The sequence below is a fragment of the Dipodomys spectabilis genome, unplaced genomic scaffold (assembly GCF_019054845.1).
Source record: "Dipodomys spectabilis isolate Male_0828 unplaced genomic scaffold, ASM1905484v1 ptg000145l, whole genome shotgun sequence".
Taxonomy (NCBI): Eukaryota; Metazoa; Chordata; class Mammalia; order Rodentia; family Heteromyidae; genus Dipodomys; species Dipodomys spectabilis.
The window spans coordinates 25,778,316-25,799,405 of NW_024870822.1; the positions used below are offsets into that span (position 1 = coordinate 25,778,316).

Genomic DNA, 21,090 nt, shown 5'->3' on the forward strand with positions numbered 1-21,090 from the left:
AATCTATTCATTTTAAAGGAATGACTTTTTCTCTCTAAATAATTAGTGAGAATCTTTTATGTGCCAAGGACCATACCAGGAACTACAAAGCATGCACACATAAACTTCAGGTACGCTTTAATTTTCAAAATGACTGCAAATGCAAAAATGATTTAAGTGAAGAAATACTATTAGTAGATTCAATGAAAACCCTACTTAGCATCTTAGCCAATTCTGAAAGGACTTTGGCCAAAAATTCAACACTCCCTTTATAATCACTGCAACTCATTATTTACAATATAGCAAAGCAATTAAAAAATAAAGAATGGGCCTAAGTCACTTAAGGTACTTATATCCTGTGCCAGTAATGATAGCTACTCAAAATTTTTAAAATAGAAAATAAAAATCACTCAAAGGTGCTAAGCATACATGTCTTGAGGATTTAGCTGTATCTCTGTGGGGCTTACTGCTTTGTCAATTGTGTGCACATATAATTATTTGTATATATATAAATATAGAAAATGTTTCTCATAGGAAGCAAGGACAGTATTATTTGAACAGCAAGGAAGAAACTATTTTCAGTGGATTTTATTTACATAATACTTTTTAATCAAAGAAAAATAAAGTGAGAGCAAGAATAAGCTGACAAGTGGACTTTCTAAGACTCCAGATGTCTCTCAGACTATGGTTTCAGTGACAAGAAGAGGTGACATTGCACAGAGCTCAGGGCACCAGGCTGGAGAGAGTTCTGGCTTGGACATCTGTCTAACCAGCTCAACAGGTTCTTCCTCTTATTCTTCCCCACCCTCCACTCACTGTTCAGGCTGGTTTCACCTGCTGTCCAAACACTGCTCACTGAGCAGCCAATCCCTCCATCAGGCAGGATGGGAAAGTGAGCCAGGCACACAGAAAGAGACTTTCACACAGGAACCATTTCAACTCCAGTGCCCTGCAGATCCACCTGCCCTTACCTGTTGAAGCATTTCCTCAGCAGCATTGAGTTTCACCTGGTGTCCTTCCAGACACACTTCTAAGTCCCGAATCTTTTCTCCTTGGGCTTCTACTTGGTCTGTGAGGACACTCACCTGTTGTGGGAAATAAAGCCAGAGTTGGAGGAGCAGGAGAGTGTGAGAGGCAGGAAAGCTCCCCACTGTACCATATCTGAGCAGTGAAAGCACACCACTGCTTCACATGCAAGGGATGGGCTTTCTCATGGCTGAGGCAGGGCAGAGAAAGTGTCCTGCGTGAAGGTAACTCCAGTTGAATTTTTACCTTACCAGGGAGCCTCCGCCACTGCCTGAATGACGTTGGTCACGATTCCTGATTTTGACAGACTCAAGAGGGAAGCACCCAACAAACAGCTGCCTCTGGGCCGGACTCCTGCTCCTTATTCCTAATAGAGCGGCCCAACCTCAAGGCATATCTCAGCTGACTTGCCAGGACTTCTGCCACCTCACGTGAAAGAACAATCTAAACCTCTATGGAACCAACCAATGACCTTCCCTCTCTCATAAGGGTGTGAGGACTGCTCACCTATCAGGCAAGTGTTTTGAAGCAATTAAAGAATGTGGGAAGTAAAAAGCGTATGTTAGCACTGACAAAACTTGGCACTAGAAGGGTTTCTGTGCCTCACAGGTCAAAACATGACTCTAAGTCATATAACACAGAAGCCACACTGCACATATGTGGCAGAAAAAAAAAAGTCATTTTCTCCTCTGAGGAAATTGGGAAATGAGATCTCTTTTGGAAATATTAGCTTGTATAAATCCATGAGTTATAGCTGATTTAAATTATGGCCTATGTTCATACCACAAGGGTTCTCATAGCCTTCCCTATTCGCAAACTTCCCCAGGATCCTCCCTGTTTTTTTCTTGTTAAGAAACGAAGAAAGGGAATGAGTACCTACCAGAGGTAAAGAAATCAAGAGCTGGTAAATTGAGACCATCCTGGTTAAGAGACTTGGCCCTTTATACATATTATCCTAAATTATTTCTCATGCTTTAATGGAATGATCGATGAAGCGTTAATGAGTTAATGTCAATTCGCACATGAGGGTTTAAATGAACTTTTTGAATGATAAAGTTCCCATTTGAAAATGGTTGAATCTGAATTAACTTGGCTATTTTAAGCATTCCATTTTATACTCTCAAATCATCAATGAATTATTGAAACACATGCATGAAATTGAGATGTGCTCAGAGTTCCATTTCAATCCCCAAAGGGGCTCCTTCTGTCCACAAGGCCCATCTGAAATAACAAGCCTTTCTAAGTTCTTGCCTGTTTGTTTTTTCCTTGGCCAACATTTTCAGCAGCCCTTGCCTTTTCAACTGGCAACTCCATTTGCAAAAGTGGGATTCGAAGGGTGGTTCTGCTTCCAGGGACTCAGAGTTCCTGTTTGGAGAGGTGTCTTATGGGTAATTTCATTATGAAGATTAACAGCTCTACAGCTATACCATATCTGGGCCCAAGTGCTTGGTGGTACCCTGAGGAGTAATGCATAATCTCTAGCATTTTATGGCTCACAGATTCAATGGTGCATAAGACTCAAGACAGGGAGGCAGGGGCTTTATGAACCTCAGTGTTTACTCTGAGTATTACAAATGAATGGAGAAAGGTATAGAAAATTGGGGGCAAAATAAATAAAGACCCAAGAATGGGACGGGCTTCCATTTAATAAAAACAAAGGTTTGTTGAGCTCCTACTTTCATGTTAGGCATAATTTTAGGTATTGGGGATACAGAATTAAAGGTAAAAAAGGATGGAAATCTTTGTCTTGTCAAAATTAAATTACAATGAAGATATGAAAGATTTTAATTTTGTTTTAACTTACTCCTGGAAACAGAGTATTTTGTTATGCATGATTGATCTTGTTCTTCTACAAATAGACTCAGGAAAGCGTTGTAGGCCAAGGACTGCAATTAATTCAATCAGACTAAGCTGCTGTGTGGATTGAGCAAGAGGCAGATGTGGCTGATCTGCCTAACCAGCTCCACCAGCCACAGGATTAGAAGTGAGCCCAGAATGGCTGCTCTGGGAGTGTGTCCGCAGACTCCAGGCACTAGGGTTGTTGGAGGTGTGGTTCTAGTGGTAGAGTGGTGGCCTAGCAAGCTTGAAGCCCTCAGTTCATACCTAGAACCATGAAACCAAAATAAACAAAAATACTAAGGTCAACTTCTAACTTTGTGGTAAATAGGGATTCCTGATTATGTTAGAATTCTTTAAATCTCTCTTATTATTATTTTTTTTTTTTGTCAGTTGTTAGAACTGTAGGCTTGGGCGCTGTCCTTCATCTCTTCAGATCAAGGCTAGCCCACTACCACTTGAGCCACAGCACCACTTCCAGCTTTTTTCTTTTTGCTCATGTGGTGCTGAGGCATCGAACCCAGGGCCTCAGGTATGCAGGGCAAGCGCTCTACCACTGAGCCACTTTCCCAGCCCTACATAGGACTTTTTTAAAATTAATTTGTAATCCCCTCTGAATAGGAATGTATTAGTTCAATCATGAAGGTTCCTCGATCAAAATTCTGCAATTTCATACTGTTTGCTGCAAAATTCTAAACTGGATACTCTTTCATTAATCATGTCATTGGGATGGGGTTTCAAGTTACAAATCCCTGAAAACATCTGTGATATATACCTCCTCACAACAACACTCCCCTGCCCCTCCAACACCCTCCGCCCAGCCCCCGCCCCCATGTCTCAAGGTGGCTACTCCCCTGGATCCCTTTCTCCACAGTACTGACTGCAGGGGCAATGCTCCCTTGCTGTGTTCCCCCACACTGAACACACTCCTGTTTCAGTGTGGGCTGCACTGACTACCTCCCCAGCCTGGAATGCACTTCTCCAGCTATCTGCATGCTTCCCTCCCTAGCTTCCTCCGGACCACAGAGTTCTTACTTGGCTCTATTTTTCTCCATAGCACTTATACCACCCAAAATAGTTTGTTCACTTCTTTACTGTTTGCTCACTCTCCCTCTCTAGCTTTCTCTATACAAGAATAGGGACTTGGTCTGATTTGTTCACTTCTGTATCCCCAGTATCTAAAGTCAGTGTTTGACAGATGAGTGGCAGATACTCAATTATTTTACCATGGCTTAGTTATTTAAAAATCAATGGCCCTGGGTTCAATTCCTCAGCACCACATAAGCAGAAAAAGCCAGAAGTGATGATGTGGCTCAAGAAGTAGAGTGCTAACATTGAGCTGAAGAGCTGAGGGACAGTGCGCAGGCCCAGAGTTCAGGCCCCACGACCAAGCAAAAAATAAATAAACTAAAAATTAAAAAATCAATGATATGAAGAAAAGCTAGTCTATGAAATTGTATGTTTGATATGAGCTTATTTAAGGGAAGAAGGGCAGAACAAAAAAAAAAAAAAAAAACAGGGAAAATCTACTTCTTTAAAAAATCGTTCTTTACAAAAGCACAATGCCTGTGAGCCTCTGATCTTACAAAATAATTGAAATGAATGTCAGAAAATGGAAACAAGTAGTTTTTTTTTCTTTGTTGCTTTTTGGGTTTTTTTTGTCTTGTTTGTTCATTTATCTGTCTTTGGGAGGGTAAGGGGAGGCACAGAAATGGGGGAACAAAGGGTAAACAAATGCAGCAGTGGTACTCACTGGATACTATATTGAAAATGAACTACACGACTTGTGGGTGCGGATGGGAGGGAAAAACTGCAAGGGAAGGGGTGACACTGTCCACAAAGAAATGTACTCTTTGCCTGAATTATATAACTGTTAACTCCTCTGTGCTTTTATAGTAACAATTAAAAATTATTCTTCAATTTCCAGATTCTACTATCACTGATAACTCTAATGGCCATAAAAAGAGATAAGATAAAAAGAGAACAAATAAACTCTGCCACAGCACAACTCTAGTGCTACAAAATAAAGCCCACAATCTGGGGTGGATTTATCTGTCTCCTTGCATTTGACTATCAGTTTTATTTATCACCCTTCAACCTTTATAGAAAGCTTTACATTCTCTAAATCATCAATCAATATCTGATGCTTATCAGACCTTTAGTATAAGCTAAATCCATTTAGATACTAGAGCAAAGAGTTCTGCTTTGGCAATAGACCACTTATCAGAATGCATTACTTCAGGCCTACTCAAGAACACAGCTTTCAGAAATGAAAAGGTTTGTTTGGCTCTTTTTCCATGAGAAGTTTTAGAGTTCCTCTCTTCAAAGCAAGGGAGCCATCAAAGGCTTACAGTCCTAGGGCATTTGGCCTCAAAGTTATCAGTGTAGATCCAGTTTAGGGCTTGCATTGGACTCTATTACCACTCAAACTTAGTCCAGCATCACTCACTCACATGTCTAATTCTTAGCAACCTGAAGCTGTAACTCCTCTCCCTTATGGGACACATGGGCTCCCAAAGGACACAGCACCTGGCAGTCAGCCAGTCATTCCAGTGTGTAGAAACAGGTGCTTGGTAGTTGAATGATAAATTAATTAATGAATTCGCAGCCCTCACTAAGCCACGCCTAGAGTTATATTGTGTCCCACTTACTTTCTGGCTTGTTTCAGGAAAAGTTTGTTTGAAAAATATACGCTGGGAGCAGATATTTTCCAAGAAAGAATACCCCATGATTCCTCAAATGTGGAAACTCCAAACTATAAGTTACCGGAAAGCTGGTTTTCCCATCCAGAAGAACTTACCTGTAAGATGAGGGACTCCTTATCACCTTCTAAACGGGCCAAGCGTTCCTGGTAGGTTTCATTACTAGCAGCACTGTGGTGATTTTCCTGGAAGAAAAGAGAAGAAAACTACACTTACCATGCTGGAAAAACACTACCAACTTCCAAATGCAATGTAAACAATTTATGAGGAGAGTTTCACTGATTCTATGTGCAAAACCATTCACCATAACAAGAAAGCACAGATTTCAAAACAACTACAAGAAGGACCAAACCACATGCCACTGAAAGGTGTGCTCTGGATGATGGTGCAACCAGCCCTGATGACTTCACCCTTGGCCAGGAGGGCCTCCACAGAGCTCCAGACCAGCAGCTCTTGGCTTGATGGGACACGCTGGGTCTGGTTCAGCTGGAGGTACAGCCTGCCAGAGGCACAGCAATAGTAAGGGTTTTCTCTTTGAGGAGACCAGGGAGATGGTACTATTCAACAAAAAAAATCTATGTGGGCACAACTGGGGCACAGATCTGGCTGTTTCCTAACTTTCATACCAATGTTGTCTAGAGTGTATCTTCCAGTTCTGAACATCACAGTAGCGTAGCGCATGCGGGTTGCCAGCTGCAAGGCTCTTCCTTGACTTACATGTTCTTTCCTACCCCAAACCCACCTGACAAGGGCTTTGGCAACCAGGCTGGCATATGGCTTTCCAAAGTGCTAGAGCTAAGACAAATAGGCTACAATGAAATATTTTGAGAATAATCTTCATAGTAGCCAGAGGAAGATCTAAGCAAAGAGAGAACAGGAAATGCAAGGTTGGTAGAAACTACAAGAGAAAGGAAAGGGAGAAGATGTGAAATGTCAGAGGAGAATCAGAATCTCATAAAATGTGATTGACTAGATATAGGAGTTGTCACTTTCTAGGGTGTGTCTGACCTGGTTTAGGCAAGGAGGAGGGTAGGAGCTACGAAGGGCACTGAGCTGGCCCCAATACCACCAAAGTTCACTTGCTCTGTGTTAAATAGAAAGCAAAAATGAGGCGCCCACAATAAGCCATCCAGAGTGCTGCAGTCTGAAAAAAGTAAATCTCATTACTAAATGGAATAGCTGAAAAAAGTAAATCACATTGCTAAATGGGAAATCTACCATAAGTTTGCTAATATCAATGTTCTGGGATTCATGAGTCAGGTGTTTACCACCCCAGAGGAAAGTCATGATTGTGCAAATGGGTCATGCTTATCTTGAGGCCATTCCCCACATATTTTAACTTTGGATGGACTATCCAACCTCTCTCCATGAGAAAGGATACCTCTTTCCTCTCTCATCCTACTCCTTCCTAATGCAGAGCCTATGTGAGGGAAAGTGACAGATCCATTCCCAGTCCAAGAAGCAGAGACCAAGCATTCTACATTCCAGTCCTAGAGTCTCACTAGTGAATGAAGCACTGGTTGTTTGTTGAAGGTACAGTGGGAGAATGAGCCTGGTGGCACTTCCCTGGGTGGCTGTGCCAGGCACAGTCTGCATGGCTCATGGGGCCTACTGCTACATCACTGACTTCTATTCCAGGCCTGCTCAAGCCTGTGTCTTGTCCATTGTTATGGAAGTTCTTTCATACCAGAGACAAAGGGCCTTCACAATTACAAATGACTTCTTTATGGGTTGCAGTTTATTGTTGTTACATTACTATTCCAGGAGCCTGGACTTGATCAAACTCTCTGGGGTTAGCAACAGAAGGTCTATAATAATCTACATTTATTTTTTCAGAACCTGATAGGAAAACAGTTCTGGAGAGCAGGTGGAATCCTCCTTATTAAAGGACATACAATGGTGATTTTCAGTGGACAGAAAGAACACTTCCAAATGATATTTTGCACATCAGATGGCAGGACCAACTCAGCACCAGTGCGTACCTTTTCCATCAAGAAGTCAAAGAGAGAAGGTCCAAGGGTAAATCCTTTTATAGACTGCAGCAAGTCACCACACCCACTGTGCTCTCTTCAATCATTTGAAATATGTGAATATTTGCAATTTTATGTTGTCTTGTCATCTACTTTTTAAATATAAGTTTAATTTTTTCATACCAGAAGTAGGATTGTTACCCTAGTATTAGAAACCCAGTTTCTAATACTATATCCCCTCAGAGATTAGTGATAACTCAGATACATCTCCTTTTCCCACCACTGCCTTTCAAAGACTTGCCTCAAAACTTAAGGTAGCCACCACTGAGTCTCAACCTAATGTCTTTTTTTCTTTGCAGCAATTAACCTTTCTATAGGAAACCAGTCTGAGTAATGCCCAGAGCCCAGCAAAGGTGTTGGTTTACTGTTTCTCCTAAATGTCTGTGCTCCCTGACCTCCATATGTGTCCTCTACATGCATATGTGCTCTCCAGGGGCTGTATGGAATGGCATGGTATTAATGCCATTGAAGCCCTGCCAGCAATCTGACCTCAGGTGGTAAGGACTCCTAGAAGCCCCATGCATGTGGCACTCATGCAGGTGGCTCTCCAGCACACACTTTTTTGTCTGGGACTTTGGTAGCTAAGAGGGACAGTAGCTACCAGCTGAACTGATAATGAAGCTCATTCACAATAGTCCCTCATTATAATAAACCATTTGTACAAGTTAATAAAAAAAATGATGGTTAACAAAGTAAATTGAAGACATAAGTTCAGCTAACACTGGAAAAATGTGTGTCATAGTTCATAATATCTGTTAGAAGTTGATCAAGTATTTGAATTTACTCTAGCAGCCAACAGAAGAGAATCCTTGTCAATTGAAAGATGCACAGATCAGATGAGTTTGGTGGCTCAGGCCTATAATCCTAGCTACTCAGGAGGCTGAGATCTGATGATCATAGTTTGAAGGCAGCCCAGGCAGAAAAGTCCATGAGGCTCTCATCTCTAATTAACCTTCAAAAAATGTATGGAGCTATGGCTCAAGTTAGTAGAGTACTAGCCTTGAACAAAAAAGCTAAGGGACGGTGTCAAGCCCTAAGTTCAAGCCCTGGTACCAAAACAAACAAACAAAAAAAAAACTAAAGCAAACAAACAAACAAAAAAACAGCTGGGTGTGGTAGTGCATACCAGTAATCCTATTTAGGATGCAGAGGTAGGAGGATGGTGAGTTCTCTCTGTAAGCCTGGTACAAGTAGAGAGACCTTGAAGAGAGGGTTGAGGGAGCTAAGGGAGAAGGGGGGAGGAGGGACAAGGAAGGGGAGGGGAGAAGAAATCAAAACTTCAAAAATCAAACTGCCTGCCTAAAATCAAATTTACTCCTGGGCAAGAGAGAAACTGTTCATGTTTTCACTGAGGCTTTGTAATGAGATAAACAATATCTATGACAATACTTTTATGGTAGACAGATGAGCAAAATACACTGCTTTTGAGTTGCTTGAAAAGTAGGTCAAAGGCTAATGGAAAATATGGGCCAAAAGCCAAAGCAATTCCATGAGACCAATACAGACTGTCCAAGCACAGTGCCATCAATACATATCATTCACCACATGACAGGCACTGTCCAGAGCACTTTATGTGCATTAATTCATTTAATCTTTCCCATGACCTCATAAAATAGATGTTATTTTTGTTTCCATTTTACTAGTAAAGCACAAAGCATCTTCAGACACAATGGATTAGTTTGCCCTCGTTATGTAGTAAGCTAGTATGCTTCCATTGTTTTAGCGTGAGAGAATAGATCACGTATAAATTTGTCTTAAATATTGGGACTGCATGATTATTCACTAAAGGTTGAAAAATATCTTTAACAGAGGAATGGCTGAATAAATGACACTTTATGGGCAATTTGTAGCACTCTGAAATATGTGACAGATAGGTATGCACATCATAGAAATATGTAATTGGCTAGGAAAAAAGCAAGATCCAAAGCAATTACCATGAAAGTAGAAAGCAACATAGCCCCATAGTTATTTACATATACGTGAAAATAAGTAGAAAGCTGCCTTTTAACAGTGCTCTCTTTTGGGGAGAGATGTGGTGGTATCAATGGTCAAGAGGGATGTTAACCATATTATCTGAGTTTCTTAACAAAATGTTTTTTCTTGAGTATTTCAAATGCATTAGAAACACTATTTAAGGACGTGTAGGGGTTCTTGGTACTTCTGACTGCCAACAGACTTAAGAGATGAATCCTTCCCTATGGGTCATCCTGGTCCATCACTGTCCTCTTATACCAGCCTCCAGAATCACTGCTGTTCTAACCTTAAACAGTGGTTAAATTGCAGAAAGACCAATATCTGCAGTTATCACCTAGATTAAGACTTGCAGCCCCTCAGAAGGGCACAGGCCAGGATATACTCCAGCCTCTACCCAAAAGCACTTGAAAACAAGACCAGGAATTTTATTGGAATGATTTTCTTCAACATCAATGTTCAATAGCCAGAAGTTAAAGATTTGAGTTTGGATGAATAGATTTAAACTCCTTAGTCTACTAATTGGCAAACAGGCTTAATCACTTTCTGATGTCATCTTGCATTATGAAACAACTGCATCACCAGGACACAAGAACAATCATGTGATAAGGAAAATGTGATTCCAATTTGAGAGACATGTTTTAAGAGGCAGAGTTAAGACATAGCACTGTTCTGTTCTACTTTAAAAGAGCTTGCTTTGTCACAGTTTTGCTTAACTTTAATGGTGGAATAACAGTAGAAGTCTTAAATCAACACTGAGACCACACATCCAGATCCCTGAGTGCTTCCAGTTTTGAAGAGTCCTGGAAAGTCTTATCTGTGTTCTGTATTAGGTAAGTCAATGATAAAGCAGTATCTTAGATCCTTGTGTGTAAATTCACATTGAAAGAACCATGTCCACATCCCACTGAGAAGACAAGTGGGATTTTGAAAGATGTTATAGGCTAGCTAACTCTTTCCCCACATTACAGGATGGCAAGTGAATCTACCCTGTTAAGGATGCTCATCCTATTATTCAGTTAATGATACTAGTCCCTAGGCTAGTGAACGTCCAATGAACGTACTCAGTATTGTTACACATATATTTGACCAAAACTTTTTCTCTATGTTGACAGTTCTTGCTACATATGTAACAGAAGGAAAAAAATCAATCTTCTCACTAGATTTTCAAGGTCTGACTATTCCTGATATTATAGTTCAAGTAGTTACCTAAGAATACTATGAGGGCTATGTGATTTATGTACACAGTGGAAGTGATACTTGGACTGAAGAGTGAAATCTTATTTTCTCTTGCATTTTGACTGAGGAGTGCTACGATGAAACTAAATATCTCTATTCTGTCACAGGACTGGATAAGAACAAAGAAGTCTTGTATATTCTCAATGACTTGGAACCTTTAGCTAGGATGACTGAGCCCAAACCTCCTTTGTCCATATCAAAACATTATTCTCAAGAAGCTGGACAAATCTGGGATGTGAGGAAATCTATCCTTTAAATGCTTAATCTCTTTGCAGACATAAACAGACCAGAACTTTCATTTCAAGGTCTTCCTTAGGCCTCAAAAATGATGTTCCCAAGTATCCTTGGGTACAAAATAATATAGTTCTTTAATAGACCATCTTATGAGCTGGGCATTGGTTCCTCACACCTATAATCCTAGCTACTCAGGAGGCTGAGATCTGAGGATTGGCAGACATCTGAGCCCAGGCAGGAAAGACTGTGAGACTCTTATCTCAAATTAACCACCAGGAAACTGGAAGTGGGGCTGTGGCTCAAGTGGTAAAGCACTAGCCTTGAACAGAAGAGCTGAGGGACAGCACCCAGGCCTGGAATTCAAGACCCATGACTGACCAAAAGAAAAAAAAAGACCTTGTTATGGGGACTTTTTCTTTAAGATCTGGATTGCTATCACCACTGCTGCTGGGCAGGGATAATACATAAGTTAAGCAATCAAAAGCCTGAAGTTGTACTATTTTCTAAGCCATCCACAAGTGAGACCGGCTTCAGGAACATGGACAAACATGCAGGAGGCTCTGTGGTTGGGTATCTTTGGATTGACCATAATAGTTAATTAGCCTCATCAATTAGGAGATCAACTAGAGGCTCTAGGGAGATCTGTGTATGGTCCAGAGGGATGGAATTGCTTAGTGGGATTCTCCCGGAAGAAAAAGGAAGTTCTGTCTACATGGTTTCATAAACTGCTTTGTGAAATGGAAAGTCCTTTGTATAACTACTTAAAGATAAATTTTAAAAAGCAAAGTCTAAAAAAAAAAGACATAAATGGGCTGAGGATATGGCTCAGGTGGTAGAGTGCTTGTCTAGCAAATATGAGGCCTTGAGCTCAGGTCCCTCTACCCCTCAAAAATAAAATATAAAGACACCAGTTTAGGTCAGGTGCAGTGGTGAACACCTGTAATGTCACCACAGATGCCTAAGAGTTTAAGACTAGTCTGGGCTACATAGTGAAACAAGGGGAAAAAAAAAGACATCAATGTAATGCAACTACTATCCCACCTCTCACAATTCACCCCTGTGTGAACAAGCAAGGGTTTTACTCTTGATAAGTTCTTTATTTTCAGAAACCAGGCCTAGGAAGTAAAGCAAGTTTCTACATTTTGGAAGACACTGCATTTTGATTAGTGATGAGAATATCAGGGAATAATTAAGACATTCCCCACCCCCGCAAAAGAAACCTTTCAAGTTTGTAGAAGAATCCTAGAGTAGTTAATTTCCACGCTGCTGATTTGCTAAGGGGAAGGAATGATGAGAAATTATGGTACTCTTGGCAGAGAATTCTTCTGAATCCTGTATTATAAATTAACGGAATCCACTGCTTATCCTGACTAGGCCATGATCATCATCTCTAATATAAACCCCATGTCACAAATGAGGTCTGCCATCATCTTAGAGATAGTGTCATCTCTCAGCCACCTGACCCAGGCTGGGCTGTTTAGAATTCCCCCTTCAAATTTTATTTTTTTTTTGAGTGCCAGACCTGGGGCTTGAATTCAGGGACTGCACTTATGCCCAAGCTTTTTTGCTCAATGTTAATGCTTTACCACTTGAGCCACAGCTGAACTTGTAGCATTTTAGTGATTAATTGGAGTTAAGAGTCTCACAGACTTACTGCCCAAGCTGGCTTCGAACCACCATCCTCAGATCTCAGCCTGCTGAGTAGTAAGGATTACTGGTGTGAGCCTGTAATCAGCTCAGCTTTATTTTTGTATATTATATTATGTTTATTGTTGTGGTGCTGGGGTTCATAACCAGGGCTTTGTACATGCTAGGGAAGTGCTATATCATTCAGCTATGCCCCTAGTTCTCTGAACTTTTAAATGGGAACAAAGCACATGATAGGCAGTTCTGAGGGTGCTATCAGTGGCTATGTCCTCTTCTAACTAGATGAAATGAATTTGCAACAGGAGTCAGCCCCCACATGGACAAAAACAAACAAAAACTAAGAAAAAGATGAGTGCTTTCACTCACCTTTTGTCCCATCTGGGCTTAGGCTAATTCTAACTGCATTTCTACCATTTACAACCAAAACTCTGGCTAAAGCATTTGTCTCAAGGTGATGATTTGACTGAAATTTATCCCTCTGGAAACAGACATTTAGGAAAAAATCCTGCTATGTGCACTATGGTCCTGAGTGACAGAGGAATTCTGCATTCTGTTTGCTTGATTTGCTTGAGTTGGCAATTTTTAAGAGAGTTGTCTGTTCTAAGCCAACTACAGTTAAAAACAGGATTATCATCAAAGGCTAAAAGGAATCTGCTTTGTGGCTCAGGGTGTGTCTATGTGGGATGTACTGGAATAGAAAGGGCACCTAGTCTCTTTTGTGTGGGGGACAGAAGGCTTTCTATCCACCACCTGTTTGCCTCTTTTTTCCCCCCACATAGAGCTAGGTAGTTAGATAGGGACAAGACACAACAGGCCTGTGTGTGGAATAGGATGTGACCTAAGGAAAACAAAGACATAAACAGGAGCTGACATCTAAATAATATGCAATGGGAAATGAACAAATCAAGGATAAGAACATAAACGTATCTAATAACTACTTAGGAAATTACATTAAAAGAAATGCATGCCATATACAGATGTACAAATGCCAAATCTGGAAGCTGGGAGAATTGTAGGTTTCTTGTGTCCCACCTTTTGCCCAGCTGGACTTAAGGCAGGTGTTCTAGGGAGAATTTCTACAGCATTTACAGTATTTCTACAGCATTTCCTTCCCAAAAGCACATCCCTCTCAGTAACCTGTGGCCAAATTAGGACTGCTGAGGATGTCAGGGCTGTATTCTAAGCTGTGTGATCTCAGGTAGGCAACCTCACCTCAGACTTCCAGTCCCTTTAATAGAGAAAACTATACCCATAGAGCAACAGAGAACCATTTAAGTCTCTCTTTCAATATGTGAAAAATCTATGGGAATAAACATACAGAATGTTTTTTATAGCAGGATGTGTTAATAACTCCTCTGTGTTATAAACAGGTTTTGAATGAGCCTAATATTATGGACATCACTTAAATGGCTTTGTCAGAGTTCACAGAGGCCAGAAGCAGTTCATCCTTTCTACTGAGAGTTTTCATTAATTTCCTCTTTTTTTCTTTTACAAGTAAACGAGAAGCAATATTTCTGATCAAGACATCTAAGACATATCCATAAAGGTCTGTGCAAACAACCCAAGGGAAAAAATAACCAAAATACTTTCAGTCTAACAAAGAAAATAAGGAAACTCTGGATGACAACATCGAAGCCACTGTTAATGAATAGTCCAGGAATCATGCCCTTGGCACACACAGCTAAAGATTTCACTTTTCCATTTGCCCATGTTTTGAGTCATACTTTCATGACCATAATTTTTCCTATTTATACACATTTTATTGTGCACTGAGAGTATTATGTGCTACATACATGTTTATAAGAATACATTAAAATTGTTAATGGCAAGTAATGACGATCATTATGAAAGTTTGTGGGGTTTTTGTTTTTTGTTTTCTTTTTACTTCTGTTCTATTGTAGAAGGTAGGTAAAATGTAGATTAAGCATGAAGTATCAACAAAATCAATCCCCAGTAGCATTATCAAAGCTGGTATGCTCTACCTGGTGGCTCACTAGATCCCATAATGCTAACTTGTTTCTGGTCTGGCACATCTATAATGACCTGGCCAAAGTTAGCTCTCCATGAGTCCTAGATTAGAGTGTGAAGGTCTCATGTCAAAGCTGTGGGCCATGCAGAATCCCAGGAGTAGGACTCTATTATAAACTTTCTGGTGTCTGCCAGGAGAGCATAGCCTTCATGTATACATGCCCACAATAATAGGGGGCCCATTTGATCGTCTTGTACTACTGAAATAGATATATCTTCTTCTCATTGGCTACTCACAACCCATCTGCTTATATCAGTAATTTTGTGTGGTTCACAAATGATGTTATATAAATGGCCTCTGGCACAAGAGAAAAAAAAAAAAAGATTCCTGACCCATGGAGGATGCTGGGTGAGGCAGTTTGGTACCATTCTCTGTTTGATACATCCTAGGAGACTCCTGAATCTCATTACCACAGTTCACAGCACTTGGTGGTAGAGTTGGTTCCAGAGCAATCAAATGGGGCAAAGGAGTGGTCAAAATGGGGTGTCACTGGTATGCAAGTAAGGGAGAGTCCCAGTGTCATAGCCCTAGCCATCCTTGGGTATTAGAGTCAACAGCTGAGACACTCAAAGTACATCTGTCCTTTTTTAAAAATATTAAAGTCTTAAGTACTTGGCCTGGTGCTATATCACATTTCCTTCATGTTTCCCATAAACTATAGATTCTAGTTTCTTCACAATCCTTGTTATAGTGTGCACGCACATACACACACACACACACACACACACATACACACACTGTTCCAACTGGTCAGAGAATGTTTTTATATGACAACTCTTTGACTGAAAAAATGCTGAGATTTTGGTGATACTGAGGATTGAACTCAAGACTTCATGCTTGCTAGGCAGACACTCTACTATTTGAGCTACCCTCCAGTGCTATGCTGCTATTTTGAGTGCAACAAACTGGTTAAGTCTTGGCCCTGATAAATATTCTTTCTTTTCTTTCTTCTTTTTTTCTTTTTGGTCAGGGTAGTACTTGGACTTAAAGTCACAATCCTTCTGCCTCAGTCTCTAAATACTGGGATTACATGTATGTATTAACATGTTACACTTGGTTCTTACTTTTTAGTCCCTTAGACAGCATGCATTTTCAGTTGAATAAGACAAGAGAACAGACTGCTGGGTCAAGGGATTTTGATCAAATGCAGACAACCAAGTGAGCCAGGCCTGCCAGGCCCAGTGCTTCCAGGGAGATGTCAACACCACTAAGTCTATATCTGAAGCTTAGAAGTACCACTTACATGCAAACCTTTTAAAACCTGTAACATATAAACCTTAAAATTCAGGGTACCTAAATAAATAAATAAACATAAGTGGCTTATAGAGCTATCGTCAATTCCTATTACATGATTCAGGGCACCCATCACCAAGGGAACTAAACAGCACAAGTGGAGACAGGTGTTTTTAAGTAGTAAAACTTCCCCTGCTTAGACCTTTGGCTAGGAATTCTTAGGGCTTTCTGGAAGTTATAATAAACTCAAGTATTCCCAAGACAAATTTTAATTTTTCTAGGCAAACATCAGTTGAGCTAATTCACTATCTTTGGTATGGCATTAAAGAAGTTTCTTCCAAATGCAGTGTGACTAAAGCACAATCAGCCAGACGCTAGGGGCTCAAATCTAGAATCCTAGCTCTCAGAAGGCTGAGATCTGGAAGATCTTGGTTTGAGACCAGCCATGGCAGAAAGCCCAAAATAATCAGCGAAAAGCTGGCTGGTAGTTTGGCTCAAGTGATAGATAACCAGCCAAACAAGCAAGCTGAGCAAGCATAAGACCCTGAATTCAAACCTCAAACTGGCAAAGGCTCTGGGCACCAGTGGCTCACACCTATAATTCTAGCTACTCAGGAAGCTGAGATCTGAGGATCGCAGTTCAAAGCCAACCCAGGTTAGGAAAGGCCATGAGACTCTTATCTCCAATAAACCACCAGAAAACTGGAAGTGGCACTATGGCTCAAGTGGTAGAGTGCTCATCTTGAGCTGAAGAGCTGAGGAACAGCTCCCAGACCCAGAGTTCAAGTCCCACAACTGACCAAAAAAAAAAAAACTGGCGAAGGAAGGAAGGAAGGAAGGAAAGGAGGGAGGGAGAAAGAGGGAAAGAGAAAGAAAGAAAGAAAGGAAGGAAGGAAGGAAGGAAGGAAGAAAGAAAGAAAGAGAGAAAGAAAGAGAGAAAGAAAAAGAGAAAGAAAGAAAGAGAGAAAGAAAGAAAGAAAACACGGTACACTAAGATCCTTAGCTGCCAGTAGACTAACAAAAGATCTTAGCCTGACCTTATCCTTTCTTCCTTCTTCCTCTGGTTTCAACTGTATATAAGGAGAGACTAAGTATTACAGTGAGGTTATCATTTCCACAATGATTTAAACGCCCGTCTTTGGGGAAAAGCAAAGCCAAGTCGTGAGTAGCGAATTAATAAGCTTCTTGTTTGGACAATGCTCATGTCATCACATGTCACTGTTCACTTCTCTCTTCAGTGAGTTAAAGGATCCTGAGCACCTCCCAGGGGCAATAAGCACTATTGGAATTGTATGAACACCAACAGCTGGAGCATGGGAAAGGGAGAAATAATTTTTACCTTCCAAAGACAGAAGAGGGTTTATGGTAGAGGCACCATTTAAATGACTGACTATAAAAGAATTCTGGGAGAACGGGAGAGCTGTTCCTTTGGAAATAGCCTTCCCAAGTCAGATAGGACATCCACGAGGTCATAACAATCACTGAGATTCAGATGTTCCGGTCTTCCAAAATTAACACAGCGAACAAAGGTATCTTGAGAACAGACTGCCCAAAAATTTTCCAATACAAGGGCTGTGTGAGGCTCCCTAATGATCTTCCTGAGGAACTTGATTTGGAATGGAAGAAACACATTTGCTTTACCAAGATCTTTCCTTAAAATTATAAGCTTTGCTTGGCTTGGTCATTACTGACACCTCTGTATCCACAAGGAGCTTCTATCAGTGGACTATGGAAGTGGGATCTGTACATGTGTGCTGATACAATGTGAAGAGATTGTATTGTAATTAGAAGTACAGTAGGAAGAGAAGACTCCTTCAAGAGTCTTCTCACCTTGTCAGTTCCAACAGAAGCACTGACTCATTACTATTGAAAAACACCTTCACAGACACAGCGGCATCGCTGTGTGTTGGAGTTGGGGGAGGAGTAAAGCATTGTGACTATTTTCCCTCTCCTGGAGGCATTGAGTTAATTGCCTGGTGCCTTGTAGACTGCTTAGACCTTCCTCATGAGGAGCCAACAACCAGACAGGCAAAGAATATGGAATCAGACAGCCTATAGAATATGGAATGAGGTGAGGGGGCAAAGTGAAGAGCTGTTCCTTTCACAAGAATGTCGGCATTCCTTCAAGATTTCCAAATGGGAATGAATTCAGGAAGACATTAATGGGAAAGGTTTCTTGGGATGTATTATAGGAAGTATGTATTATAGGAAGGAATTTTAAAGACAAATGCAGGTACAAAGCAAATGTGCCTGGAGGGGCTGAGGAAGGAAAAGAGGGCATATTTGGGGGGAGGGAAAGTAGGAGAAAAATGAGGGGGGGAACCTTTTCAACAAGAAATGTACTTATTACCGTATTTATGTAACTGTAACCCCTCTGTACATCACCTTGACAATAAAAATAAATAAAAAAGAGGGTATGTTTTATCTTGCACTTTCAAGAATCCTAATAGTGATGGCTCAACTTCGCTAATCACAGGTATTCCAGAGGTAGAAATCATGAGGGCTGCTGTTCATTGCCACCCAGGCAAAAAGTTAGCATGTTTCCCTATCTCTGTGAATAAAACAAAAAAGCTGAGCATAGTGGTACATGTCTATCATCCCAGCTATGCAAAAGACTTCATCTCCATCAATGGCTGGGTACAGTGACATGCAACTGTTATCCTTAGTAATGCAGAGAATCACATGTAGATGGATCACAGGCCAGGCCATCCTGGGCATACAGCAAGACGCTGCCTGGTAAATAACCAATTCCAAACAGAGCTTTTTCAGGCATGAGATTCTTGAATCTAATCCCCAGTATTAAAAACAAAACAACAAAAAAGGAAAAGCAAAAAAGACAGAGCATGGCTTAAATGGTAAAGCAACTGTTTATCAAGAACAAGGTCACAAGTTCAAAAGCCCAGTACTTCCCCCAAAATGGGGCAGAGGTATTGCAACAGTAGAAGCAAGGAAAGCCCATAAAGCAGCATTGAAGAAGCCAGCACAGGGCCAAAAATCATCTGATCCGATTCTTTTCAAACTGAAAAGAAGCCTTTCCCAAGCGACAGGTAGGCAAGGAACAGCTGAGAGAAAAAAAGAGAGGAACAAGTGACATTGGAACAGGCCTGAGTCAAGAGGCCAGGATAGCTTTGGCCAACAGAGGTTGTTCCTCCATAAAATACATTTGAAAAGGACAGCTATGAACACAGTTACATTTTGTTTGTGGTGAAGAGGAGGGAAGATGAAAGATTTGTTTAGATCTTCCCTCCACCCCCCATTTGAGAAAGGAGTCTAAGGTTGGAGACAAGTGGAAGAGTGTGAGACTTGCCATAGAGGGTGAGAGGGTGGCTGACAGGAGGAAAGGCAAAGGTTTCCCAAAGGCTGCCGCCAGCTCATGGAACTCCCAATGGCTCTGTTGTTATGGAGTGCCCATGACCCTGGTATGATGCCATCTCATTAAATCCCACTGGGTTAAAAGGCCTGAGGGCTTCTCTTCAAGGAGTTGGCAGACAGGAGTCACAGGTGTGGGCGGCTGGTTGGAGATGGTTGGATTGTAGCTCCTAAATTACATTGTGGGAGGAGGGAGGTGGGGGAGGAGGCTGGGAAAATACATTGTGTGTGTTGGCTAGAAATGGGAAGATACCTAGAGGAAATGTGGACAGACAGAACCCTTGAGAAACCATGCCCATTGCTGTCTTCCAGGGCCGGAGAACCTCTGTGTTCAGACAAAGGGACAAAGGGCTCTGGAGTAGCCAGGGGTTGTCAGTCATGATAATGTCACCATCCCCCCATGACATCTATGGCATGCTCTCTTGGGTACTTTGGATATGTAGATTTATCTATATTTTACAGCCAGGGAGCCTGAATCCAAGAGAGGTTAAGTAAACCATCCAAGGTCACAAAGAGATATAAACCCCAGTAGTCTGGATCCAGGATCTAAGCTCTTGATCTGAAGGCCTTTCTCAGAAGCAACTGCCTATTCTCCACCTTCCACAACAGTGTAACCTGAATGCAAGGCAAGTCAGCTCCTCCGTAACCTGAACGCAAGGCAAGTCAGCTGCCTCCGTGTCTGTCTCTGCAGCTCTTCTAGCCCAACTGGCCAGGGTAGTGGATCAACGATTTGAGTTCCAGATGACACAGAACAAAGTCTAACATTAGCAGCTTGAGTTCATTCCAGTCTCCTGCAGTATGCAAGCCAGTGGCATGGTACACGCATGGTAGTTTCAATTTCTTTGCGACTTTGGATTGCAAATATGCTCAAACAGTTCAAAGTACTGAGGGCAAGGGTGCAGAGGAAAGATGCCAACAGTGCTGGGGAGTGGGCGGCCCCCCACAGACCCTGCTGAGAGCTATCTTTAGAAGCTCTTTCATGGCTGTGTGGGTTGGATCTACTGACCTCAGTACAAGGCAGATGTGAGCTGTTGGGTGAGTCAGGAAACCAAATAATTGAGGGACAGAGGCCCTCTGAGTACTGGGGGTTAGGAATCACCTTGTACTTAGGCTTTGTCTGATAGGAGAATGAACTGCATCAGCCCTGGGCAGCATTCATGCAACAACCTGAGCCAAGCTGGCCAGAACCAGCAGCCAGTGTGCCTCTGCTTTCAAAAGGTAGGGCAGGTTTCAGCTGCCTCTTCTAGGCCCCCTGTTTGATTGGTGAGACCCAGACCTGTAACATGAAAAGGAATCCAGATCTGAAGAACTGAATAGCCCATGATGCACTGCTAGAGAAGAGGGCTGATCCATTGTCACCTGCTCCTCCTACAGCTTCTCTTCCCAGTAATAGCCAAGAGCAGGTAATAGCATGTTTACTATATGCATGGTACTAGACTGAGTATTTTATACACAAATCACATTTGATCCCCAAAATGCCTATATATGGCAGGCTTTTGAGGTAATCTATCTAAGATCACTATGAGTAAATGTGACAAAAGCCAAGATTCTAATCCAAGCTCCACACCTGTTCTTAACCCAAACTGTCTACATGAGCCCACCCTCAAAGGCCAGCCCTGGCAAAAAGCAAGTTCTCTTTTCTGAACAAGTATTTCTCATCCAACTCAGTTCCTCTCTGAACACAGTGTTCTCCCCTTGACCTAAGGCATTACACCCTCTTGTCCTGGTTGAAGGGCAAAGGCTCCTGCCCTGTGTACCTGGCCATATCCACTTTGGGTACTTCTTCAGAATCCCC

The 21,090-nt window shown here is 41.5% G+C and overlaps 1 protein-coding gene across 3 annotated transcripts in view; it reads right to left on the reverse strand.

The window, feature by feature from the left end:
- Positions 1-21,090, reverse strand: part of Ppfibp2 (PPFIA binding protein 2) — a 137,543-nt gene that overhangs the window by 51,575 nt on the left and 64,878 nt on the right. For all 3 annotated transcript variants that reach the window (XM_042691364.1, XM_042691365.1, XM_042691366.1), the window contains 2 exons: positions 5,642-5,728; positions 951-1,064 (listed from right to left, as the gene is read on the reverse strand). In XM_042691364.1, the coding sequence (XP_042547298.1) occupies positions 951-1,064; positions 5,642-5,728 (201 nt within the window). The remainder of the gene's footprint in view (positions 1-950; positions 1,065-5,641; positions 5,729-21,090) is intronic.